Source organism: Neltuma alba, unplaced genomic scaffold (genome assembly GCF_004799145.2).
Source record: "Neltuma alba isolate B1F8T4 unplaced genomic scaffold, ASM479914v2 tig00010659_pilon, whole genome shotgun sequence".
Taxonomy (NCBI): domain Eukaryota; kingdom Viridiplantae; phylum Streptophyta; class Magnoliopsida; order Fabales; family Fabaceae; genus Neltuma; species Neltuma alba.
Window position 1 is genome coordinate 125936 of NW_021635504.1, and position 12218 is coordinate 138153.

General features: G+C 34.0%; 2 protein-coding genes across 2 annotated transcripts; both read right to left on the reverse strand.

The window, feature by feature from the left end:
• Positions 1 to 2278: 2278 nt before the first annotated feature.
• On the reverse strand, positions 2279 to 4125 carry LOC114757971 (7-deoxyloganetic acid glucosyltransferase-like). Its single transcript, XM_028946952.1, has 2 exons — positions 3419 to 4125; positions 2279 to 3252 (listed from the first exon to the last, which is right to left on the reverse strand). Exons 1-2 carry the CDS (start codon positions 3999 to 4001, stop codon positions 2315 to 2317), a joined length of 1521 nt encoding a protein of 506 aa, XP_028802785.1. The 5' UTR covers positions 4002 to 4125; the 3' UTR covers positions 2279 to 2314.
• Positions 4126 to 10405: 6280 nt separating this feature from the next.
• LOC114757966 (7-deoxyloganetic acid glucosyltransferase) lies at positions 10406 to 11987 on the reverse strand. Its single transcript, XM_028946949.1, has 2 exons — positions 11468 to 11987; positions 10406 to 11331 (listed from the first exon to the last, which is right to left on the reverse strand). The coding sequence occupies exons 1-2, from the start codon at positions 11985 to 11987 to the stop codon at positions 10406 to 10408; spliced, it is 1446 nt and encodes a 481-aa protein (XP_028802782.1).
• Between the last annotated feature and the right edge of the window lie 231 nt (positions 11988 to 12218).

Sequence of the window (12218 nt, forward strand, 5' to 3'; positions counted from 1 at the left end):
TATTTCTATTAATTGTAACGAGTTCTTACTAAGAAATAATTCTCATACACATAATTAAATAGGATAGTTTAGGAAGGTCAAGATACATTTGTTATAATCAACCAACTTAACTAATTTTTTTAATATTTTCAAATTACTTATCTAACTCTTATATGAAGGACCGGAGTTGAGATAGTATATAGATGTTAACTTTATGGTATTTAACCTCTGAACAAAGATTAACTCCTTCAAGGATAGGGGTAAGACTTTGGCAGCTGCAATAATATGTTAGGATGGTATCCAAATTCCAAGATATCTATTACTCAATCCTTTTAGCCAAATTGCCTTGGCCATCCTTAACAAGGCCACCGACCATATGCAGCAGCACTATCTAGTTCACAGAGCCATCAACATTTAGTTTAATTAACCTAGCCAGGTTGTGATGGGTACCATTTGGAATGCATATCTCCTTATTTCTGTTAATACTTCCAACTTGGAGGTTGTCAATTTATACCTTGAGTACTAATAAAAGCAATATCACCCTTATAAGCAACCTCATTGAAATAAGGGTTTTGGCACCTAATTTTTCCATATATTTTCCAGCGGTTGCGAACAGTCTTTATTTGGAGATTCTTCTTGCACCTGATCTCGGGTGTGTTATTGTTGAATATTTTGGTTCGTGACATTTTTTCCCTCGTAACTTTTCCTCCTCTAGCACAATACCATTATGTAGGATGGGATTGAGATGTTCTATTAATATTTATATCACTATATAGTATTACTACTTAATCGCATGTTATGAGAATCTTTAAGAATTTTTTAATGTTATTTGAAATTGGAATTTAAAATCTGGTAAAAGTTTAACAACAACTTTGAAAAGACCTATGAATCATAATAAATCAAAAAGAAAGAAAATAAACCTTGAATAAATGAAATATTATGGATTCAGATTTATATATTTAATTATATTTTGGTATGAAAAATAAGTAACTATTTTTGTTGAATAATCTTTTCCCCTGGGGATGAAAAGAAAAGAAGAGAAATTTTTAGTCACAGAAATAGCAAAACAAATATGCAAATCCTCTTTTTGTCTTTTCCCAGCACCAGGTCTTGTTTTTATTTTTCTGACATCCAAGAGGCAAAAGATCTTTTCACTTCTCTCTCTCTCCATTTCCATCCACTTTTCATCTTAACCATCAAGATTGAAAGTTTAGCGGTCTAGATTTCATGTTTTTGAAAATAATTTTATAAAGCATTTTTTACTATTATTTTGAATTATACTGATTAAAATTTAGTAGTTTTATTTAATTTTATTTATTTATTTTTAAAATTTTAACATTTTATTTATAATTTTATAAATATAAAATATGAACTGTTAAAATCTAATTTTATAATTGAAATGAGAAGTGGACGAAAGCGAAGAAAAAAAGAAGGGGAGACATCCTGCCCCACATCCTAGCGCATGGTTCAAAGCCGGGGAGGAACCACGCCTCTCCTATGGTCTTCTTATCATTCTCTTCTGTAATCCGTACACTCCATTTCATCTCGTCATCGTGACAGCTTCCATATGATGTGGTAGGCAATTTTAATTTACTCATAAATATTATATTTCATTAGTGCCAAGTACAAATTCGAAGGGCAACATAAATAAATATAACAAAAATAACATTTTGCTGCACATAATCCACTAGAGCAATGAGTCATCAGAATAATAATCACTCATTTCTCTCGCATAATTGAGTAATATGGTAAAGAGGGAGGTACACTTGATATAATAAGCAGACTACAAGACTCTATTTATTTTTAAGGATTTTCTAAATAAAAATTTAGGCAAGATGAGTTTCAGATTCTTGCTAAGACCAAAATATGTCTAAAAATAATTAAATATTATGTGCAAATGCTAAATATTAATAAAAATACACTAACAGCAATTGGGTCTAATAGAAAGAGTTAATTCCTAACAAGGCAGTGACTTAAGGTTTGAATTTCTATTGAAAGAGATGCTCATATTTAATACCTGATAGTGTCTCAAACAGAATTGTTTCTAATTAGAGAATACTTGGAGTAAAAAACTGCATTTTTCATTTTGTTATTCCATTAAAAGGCTTGAAGCACATCTGACTTATCAACAAACCACAAAGCAGGATAGGGAAAGACACTGAGCCCACTAATATCATGTGCATTGGGCTAAATGATGCCCAGATTATTGACCGCGATTCCTTTTGCATAGAAATTGAGCCGAGTAACTGAGGTCTAAACTAATATTTCACTCACAAAGCCGAGCTTACAGGACTTCTCATTTACCTCAACGTCAGAAAAACGATGGCCATTTTCCTTAACAAATTGACCTTAAATACTCAATCAAACTATCCAAATCGGAGCACGAGGAACCACCTTCACGCACGCTCTTTTTGGCTAAGGTTGCCATAGCCTGCGTCGATTTCTCAAACTCCTCCCTCCTCTCCTCCATCAGATCGTTTACCATCTTCTCTACAACTTTCCTATCACACAAGTCCTTCATATCTAACCCCATCTTCCACACCTCACTCACATATCTGCTGTTTATCTGTTGGTCGCCGAAGTTCGGCCAGCAAAGCATCGGAACGCCGGCCACCACCCCCTCCAACGTCGAGTTCCACCCACTGTGTGTCATGAACCCGCCGACCGCCGCATGTCCAAGCACCTCCTGTTGTGGGGCCCAGCCCACTGTACACCCTCTCTGCTTTGTCCCTTCCACAAGCTCCAACGGCAGATCTTTCGCTTCTTGTTCCGCCACCAAGTTGGGTCGGAATACCCACAAGAACCGCTTCTTGCTGTTCACCAAACCGTACCATATCTCCATCAATTGATCCCTCGTGATGATAGCCACGCTGCCAAAGCTCACGTATATCACCGACTTTGGGGGCTGAGCGTCGAGCCACCTAATGCATGTTCTGTCTACATCGTAGAGACTGTTTGTGAAGGAAGGAGGCGGTTCCTCCTCCGACGGCGTTTTGGAGGCTTTTCTGTAACTGAGGTGTGCGTGGAGAGGACCGAGGGCGTAGAGTTTGGGGAAGCGATTCCGTATTTGGGAGAGGACCGAACCTTCCAAGTCTTCAAATGTGTTAGAAATCAGAGCTTGAGCTCGAAGTGATTGATGGGTCTGGAATACCACGGTGTCCAGAGAAAATTTGCCATCATGGGTTCCTCGACAAAGACTTGGAAGATCCCGACACCGAATCAAGTTTTCCATACCTGGGATTTTTGTTATTACACGATCCATGTCTTCCTCCCCTTCACAGATAAATCACAATAAGATGCATATTTACTCAAATTTATTCATTTGTATATCTTCTCAATAAACTGCCTTATTATTCTAACAACGGTTTGAAGCGCTCTTCTGTTTCTTTTTCAGTTTGTTTCTCAATTTATTTCACAAATGTAAGCCTATAATGTATACCTCTAATTGGAAGTTCGTTGCTTTGAAGGAGCACAGGGACAGAAAAAAATGACCAGAAACTGCATGCACTCGCCGTACGGAAATGAATTATGGGTATGCCGAGCTCGTCTCCGATGTCGGAGGATATGTCTCCGAACATGCCATCAGCTATAATGCAAGTGATCCTTGGCTTTCCAGAATGGTCGGAGCACAACTCCCTCAACTTGAGGCTGCCCTGAAACTTAACGTGGTTGAAGAATTCGTTCATGTCGCCTCCGAATCGCGGGTGGTCCTGGGCAACGCCGTCGGCGAAGGTCTTGAAGCCAAGAGTAGGATGTCGAGCTTCGATGTTGCCGGCGAACTGGAGTAGACGGTGGTGAATGTGGTGGGTGTTGAGAAAGGTGACGTGGACGTCGGAAATGGCGAGAAGCTCCGCCAGGAGGAGCATGGAATTGACATGTCCTTGCGCTGGTAATGGAAATATGAGCACATGGGGGGTTTCAGATTCATGCTTATCTTTTCCTCTCATCTTCACTTTCTTTCTCCTTCGTCTCTCTTCCGTCGCTATGCTGATCGATGAACACAGCTTTTGAGATGTGTCCATATATAGAAAAGTAAAATTTTTTCTTCATTATTAATAATTGGAAATCTGAAAGAGTTTTCTTAGTACAAAATGTGGTCGAAACAAGTCGATAACGTGTAAGTCATGTGCCTGTTCGTTTGTGGTGCCTGCTTGTTTGGTCCCTACTGGGCGGTGCACCATCAGTTTTCTTCTTCTTCTTCGTGATTTACAACTGTAATGTGTGTCTCTATATGAGAGAAACCTCTTCTTTTCCTTTTCCCACCCTTTTTAGTTTCCTCCCCTTTTCATTTAATTTAACAATTTAAATTTAATATTTTACATTAATTAAAATACATAAATAAATTTAAATTGTTAAAATTCAATGACAGAATTACCTCATACAATGAGGTCTAAAAAAAATAATTATTATTAAAATATTCTAATAACAACCTAAACAGTTTGACAAGTTTTATAATAAAAAATAACAATTTCTTAGACTTATTTTATAATTTTTTTCTTAGAATCTCATTGTAATTCTCCCAAATTTAATTTGGGTAGGCCCACATAAAAATACATATTTTATTTTTTTGACCAAAAGAAAATGCATATTTTATTTGTCCTGAATGAATAGTTAAAACTGTTGCTATCAAATCTTAATTAGTTTAAATTGATTTATATATTTTTTTATATAAAATCATAATAAGAATCTTATAAAATATTAAATCTGAACCTTTAAAATAAAGTTTTGATCCAATAATAATAAAAAAAAGAAGGGAAAAGTAGGGAAGGGGAAAAGCTGAAAAGAAGAGTTTCGCGTGCGTGATATGAGTATTTATTACATGAATTATGAATAAAAATAAATTTTTTAAATACTCCGTGCATGCTATATAGTGAGAAAGATTAATAAACTTCTCACTTGCCATGAATTGAAAATAAGTCCAGTTTCAAAGTCATGCAATATAATTTGAAATTGCAAGTGATGTAATGACCACAGATAAAAGCAGTCATTATTTTTTATAAAAAAAAAACAAGTCCTCTACGCGGGTTAAAATGGACATTTGTCATTAGAAAAGACAACCAATGTAAAAATGCACGGTGTTAAAATTTGCACTTTTTACGCCAGTTAGGAAACTAGTATAAAAAAACTATGATTTTAACGGTGGTTATTATACCAACTGATATAACTATTAAAAATTTGAATAAAGAAAAGGTAAATTTCTTATTTCCTCCAATACTTGGAGTGTTTGTCTAATTAATTACTCTTGCCAAATATTTGTTAAGAATCATTGAATTCTTATTGATCTTTCTAAAGGGTGTGTTTGGATAGAAACCAAACTATGGTTTCAGAAGTGCTTTTACGGATTACGAAGTAAATATGTGGAGGAGATTATCTCGTTTTGCGGAAAAGTGCTTCTGAAACCACGGTTTTGGGATACCCAAAAATCTCGGATGTATATAGACAAATTAAGTATCAGAGGAACAATGTTTCAGCCCAAAAACAGGAACACGACATTAAAGTCCCAAGAAAGAATAAATACTTCCAAAAGGTCCCACATAAATCACAAGTAGATTATAAGTCCTAATGGGATTTCAAAGAATCAAAAGCTACAATGACCTTTCTGTCCTTAATGATTTAGGAGCGAAAAAAATGAAAGGGATGACCATTTTTGCGTCTCTTCCTCCAAATGCTTCATGAGAAACAAAACAATTTCAAGCCAGAGAAATGGAGTTTGTCAATCATCTTCCTTATTACCATCATTAAAGTCGAAATAGCTTCCCTCTTCATCTTCTTGACGGATTTTTGTGTTTACAACATTCATCTCCCTCTTCATCCTATTGTGTTGATAATTTTAAGCTAGGGTTTCAGTATGGGTGGGTGGAGTAATGAATAGGTACTCTATTTATGGGCATATTATAAGTGGCATGCTATGTTTGTCTGTGATTAAGTGAGGATGAGTGAAAATGATAATGATTGTTGTAGGTAGAACGCTTGTAATACGGAATGAGAAAATATGTTGTCAATACAGACCACAATAACTATCAATATAACTACTTGACCAGTTAATAACAACTGTATTGTACAGTTTTATATTAAAGATGGTAAATAAGTTCGAAAAACACACATTTTGTTTCTTTCATGCAGGAGGAAGTTGTAAATGATGCATATTATATGTGATGTATTGGAGATAGTGTAAGAACTATAAGTGTAAAGGAAGGCACAAATTATGAAGAGTTAAATACAATGATATCATCATTTGTTGCCAAAAAAAAAACGTAACTTATTTGTTTTGAAATTCTCGAACAGTTATGTATGTTTATATTTGTAGATATTGCAGATGATGATGGTGGATAACATTTAATAAAGCTCAATGAAAAAGTTGTCATACGTGTGTAGGAGAGAAGAGAAATAATGACAATACAGAACCAACAATAGATGATGCAATGGAAGATATAATGAGATTAGACATAGTGTCAAGACATGAAAGAACCTAAACACTGGCTAAAAACATGTTATAGAAACTTTTTTTTTTGGGGTAATTGGATGTGATAGGAATTTTTGTAAATGTGACAATACAAACCAATAGTTAGTACGCTATTGGCACATGCAACCTGTATTTTTTTTTTCTTTGATGTGTTGTGAAATTAGTATAATTACATTTACATGAAGTTATAAATGAAAGTTAGTTATAAATCGATATGTTACATTTTGATGTGTAAACGGTTGTCATTATCTACACATATCATTATCAATACACCTTTGTCACTTATTGCTGATGGCACTATCACTTGCCAATTTATCTACTGATATAAATTTAAAAAAAATTGATTTTAAGTCGCATGATATGATATAATGTGAGATAATATCATCAATTCATTTGCAGGTATATATTTGAGTTATAATGTGACACTAAAAAGTCAATTATCACTTAGATAAAATTATGAAATCACTTTTTGTTAATTATACACTCACTTGTTAATGGTGACATTGTGAGTTTTCAATGGTGGCACTATCACCTACTAATATATAAGCTCATATGAATATGTTTTAAGTCTTACAAAAAATGTCATTCAAGTAACATAAGTTTTAGTAATACATCTTAATTATAATTTGATATAATATCATATAATATTTTGCTATATAACTAAACTGCACATTTAAAATTAACAACATCTTTAATTGTTAATATTCTCTATCTCAGTTCTTAATGTGTGTACACTTACTTGTTAATGGTATGAATGTAACCTATTAATAGTAATACTGTCACTTATTAATTTATATGCTAATATGAATTTGTTTAAGTTTTGAAAAAATTTCACTCGAGTAATATAAATTTAATACATTATGGTTATAATATAATATAGTATTTTTATTTTGAGTAAAATATAAAACAATTACACGTTTGAAATTAACAGTTATCAATATTCTCAATGTATATCGTTAATATCCACTCTCTAAGTTGTTAATAGCAGTATTATGACTTGTTAATTTATCTATTAATATATGTGATTTTGATAATTATTCTGGTTTTTTGTTTAAAAAACTAAACATGAAAATAGGTCATAGATGAATGCAAAACCAAATAATAATGTTATTTTGTTTATCAATTTTCTTTATATAAAATGTGCTGTCAACAAGCAAACCATTATTGACCAAGACATCCACCATAATTGTCAATAATAGCATCTACAATACTCAACAAATGCTCATTAACTAATATTTTGTTGTAACATTTAAATATTATGATATAAAGCATATCATTTACAATAACAAGTGACATAAATAATAAAAATGTCAAATGAGTTACTTTCTTTTGCAACAAATGATGATATTATTGTTTTCAACTCTTCACAATTTGTGCCTTTCTTTATAGTTATTGTTTTTACACAGTCCCCAACATATCATATATCATCTACATCATTTACAAACTTCTCCTCACATGAAAGAAAAAAAATAGATGCTTTTCATACTTATTTACCATTTTTAATATAAACCTATACAATACAGTTGTCATTAACAATTTAAACAACTATATTGATAATTATCGCGACCTGCATTGATAACACATTTTTTCATTCTGTATCAAAGGTGTTCCACCGGCAACAACCATCATCATTTTCACTCATTCCAACTTAATCACAAACAAACAAAACATGCCACCCAAAATGTACCCATAAACAGAATATCTATTCATTATTCTATCGATTGATACTGAAATACCCTAACTTAAAATTATCAACACAACAGGATGAAGAGGAGATGAATGTTGCAAACACAAAAATCTGTCAAGAAGATAAAAAGGGAAGTTATTTTGACTTTAATGATGGTGATGGGAAAGATGATATGCAAACTCCATTTGTCTGGTCCGAAATTTTTTATTTCTCATAAAGTATTTGGAGGACGACGCACAAAAATGGTCATTCCTTTCATTTTTTTGTTTCTAAATCATTAAGGACAGAAAGGTAATTGTGGCTTTTGATTCTTTTGCAATGAAGTTCCATTGGGACCTATAGTCTATTTGTGTTTTTTGTGGAACCTTTTTGCAGTATTTATTCTTTCTTGGGACCTTAGTGCCATTTTCCCCAAAAAAAAAAAAAAAAGGATTCCAGGAACACTGTAAATATTTAACAAAAATCAATAATTTTATTTTACAATTCTTTACATTCCTTTAGAGAACTGGACTTGAAGAATAGTGATTTTTCTCTTTATTATACGATCCATCATCCATGTTTTCTCTTCCTTTTATATATATACAGTAATGATTACACCATGTATGTGAATATTATTGAGCTCTTAATTTTGAAGAGCTTTTTATATTTTTTCCTGATTCGAAGATAAGTTTAAATATGTGCATAATTAAGTGATATAGGTCCTTGTTTCTATTTTTTGTTTTTACATTTTCAAGTTATAAAATTATTTTTAAAATAATTTTTTATAAGAAAAAATATGTTTACATAATTGTTCTAAAAAATTGCATTTGAATAAAAATATAAAAACTTGTTTAAGACAATTGTTTTCTAAATTATTTATAATGGAGACTGCAACTACAACGAAGAGAGACGCGGGGACTAAAAACTGATGTAAAAAAACATGAGGGACAAAGGGGGGAAAATAACCCAATAAAACATATAAAAGTTGTTTTGAATTTTTCTAATACTAAATTATACATTTAGTTTTTTAATTTTATATAAAGTTTTAATTTGGTCTATGAGGCATATTTTTAATCATTTGACACTAAAATTATTAGTTTTAAATAATAATCTTTTTGTAATTATCATGATTGTTTTGAAAATTAAATTGGTGTTTAAAAATGTTTCAACATTCAAGGTTTCAATATCATCAGTTTTTTTTGTTAATAATTTTAGAGTTAAAAGACCAAAATCATACTTTTTAAAATTAAAAGATTAAATATATATTTTAGAATTTTTTTAAAAAAATTTATTTCTATTTTTTGACAAAATGCTTGATGAAAAATTAACATGTAAACAAATTTTTTATTTTAAAAATAAAAAATTGTTTTCCAAATAGGAAAACAAATAAGCCCATAGACTTTTGTCTATTGAAGCTATTCTTTATTGGATTAGCTTTTTCAAAATAGTTTTGAGACATACGAGATGAATATGTGTGACAATTTTTTTTTTCCAATTCACGTCATTTTTTTTCTCAACTGCCCTTTGAGTTTTCCAAATTCGCCCCAACTTCTAGAATTGAGAGTTAGTGTTATTACGCTAGTTTGACCCAGAAAGAGGCAGATAGGGCCGGAGGGTTGGCTACTGTTGCTTTCACATTGATGTTAATGCGCACCAGTCTCCATGTAGATCCAAGGTGAATTGTCAATCATATGCATTTATATATCCTTGGCGGCCCGCTGTTCCAGAAAGAGCCGAGCGAGGTGACTTCAAAAATTTGACTTTATTTTTTTGCCAACCAAAAATTGGAGTTTATATATCATGACATCAATTAAATTTATATTACCTCCTGCCTTTAGTTTTATTTGATTTTTATTTTAATTTTAAATATAAAATTTTAATTCACTTTGTCTCTCATATTTATATATTTTTTTAAGATAATCCTTCTAATAATGATAGTTCTAGTCAATATACTCTATTAGTAAAGATATTTTAGGAAAGACAATACAAATTTATTACAAATAACTAATCTTATTTTTTTAATCTCCTTAAATTAGTTAACTAGTTCTTATATTTAGGACTAAAAGTAGTATTATTTTATTTTAGTTGAATATTTAATACTTAAATTATTATTAAAAACAAACTTTATTAGGAAAAATAACAAAAAAATAGAATTTTAAAATGAAAAATAGGTGATTTTGACATGCCGAGATATTATAAGAGTAGTCAAAATTATTACAAGAGTACCCACCATGACTTATTTATTTTTTAAAAATTTAATAAGCATTTTTATATCATTTTTTTCAATATATTTTCGCCTAACAAATGGACTTCAAATACTCAATAAAACGATGGAAATTAGAGTAAGATGGGCCTCCTTCACCGGCACTCTTCCTGGCCAATGCCGCCAAAGCCTCTGCTGACTTCTCAAACTCTTGTCTTCTTTCTACCATCAGATCATTCACCATCTTCTCCACAATCTTCCTATCACACGTGTCCTTCATATCTAACCCTATTTTCCACACCTCGCTCACATATCTGCTATTCGTCGGCTGATCACCAAAAAGAGGCCAACATATCATCGGAACTCCGGCCACCATGCTCTCCAACGTGGAGTTCCATCCGCTGTGTGTCATGAACCCACCGACCGCCGCGTGTTCCAGCACCTCCTGTTGCGGGGCCCACTCCACTATACACGCTCTCTCGTTCGCCCCTTCCTGTAGCTCTGCCGGCAGACCCTGATCTCCGTCTGGTTCAGCCACCAAGTCGTGTCGGATCACCCACAAGAACGGCTTCTTGCTGTTCATCAAACCGTGCCATATCTCCATGAGTTGAGCCCTTGTGTAGACAGCCACGCTACCAAAGCTCACGTAGATCACCGACTTTGGAGGCTGAGCGTCGAGCCACCTCATGCATGTTCTGTCTTTTTCCTCCTCCCTGCCCGACGCCGCCGCCGCAGCCGTTTTTGAGGCTTTCTTGGAGTTGAGGAGTACGTGGAGAGGGCCAAGGGTGTAGAGACTGGGGAAGTGACGGCGTAATTGGGAGAGGACAGGGCCTTCTAAGTCCTCAAATGTGTTCATAAGCACAGCTTTTGCTTGCTGCGAATGAAGTGCCAGATATACCAAAGTGTCCAAAGAAAGAGTACCCTTACGTTCTCCTCGACAGAGAGCCGGCAGATCCCGACATCGAACCAAGTTTTCCATACCTGGGATTCTTGTTATTTCGCGATCCATGTCTTCTTCCCCTAAACACAAATTACAATAACATAAATTCAAGTTCTTGCACATCCATTCAAAGAACACTTCGAAGCATTCTTTATCTTCTTCACGTTTATTCCTCAATCTAATATAATTATGTCTTAAAATGAAGAGTGCATGTACCTTTAATTGGAAGTTCGTTGCACTGAAGGAGCTTAGGAACATTAAAATATGCCCAAAAACTGCAGGCACTGGCCGTACGGAAATGAATTATGGGTATTCCGAGCTCGTCTCCGAGCTCGGAGTCGACCTGTCCGAGTAAGGCATCCACTATAATGCAACCGACCTTGGGTTTTCCAGAATGTTCCGAGCATAACTCCCTCAACTTGAGCTTTCCCTGAGACTTAGTTTGCTCCGCTAATTCCTTCAGGTTGTGCCCGAACAGTGCTGGGTTTTGGAGAACGCCGTGGCCAAAGGTTTCGAAGGTGAGATTGGGATGACGAGCCTCGATGTCGCCGGCGAAACGGCGGAGGCGGTTGTGTATGTGGGGGGTGATGAGAAAGGTGACTTGGAAGTCGGAAAGTGCCAGAAGCTCCGCCAGTGAGAGGATGGTGTTGACATGTCCTTGCCCTGGTGCTGGAAATATCAACACATGAGGAGGACGGGTTTCAGCAGATTCAAGCTTATCTTCCACACTCATCATCTTCTCCTTTATCTTTCAGTTTCTTTTCGGTGACTATAACAATGGTTTTGAGATGTCTCTCTCTCTCTCTCTCTATATATATATATATATATGAAAATGATAAGTTCACCGGAAACATTGAAATACTGTTTGAGAATTTAAAATAGGACGCGTGTAAATGCATCGATCGTCTTTGGCTCTTTGCTTATTGGTCCCCTCTCATCGGCGCAGACGAGTCAATTATATCCGCGT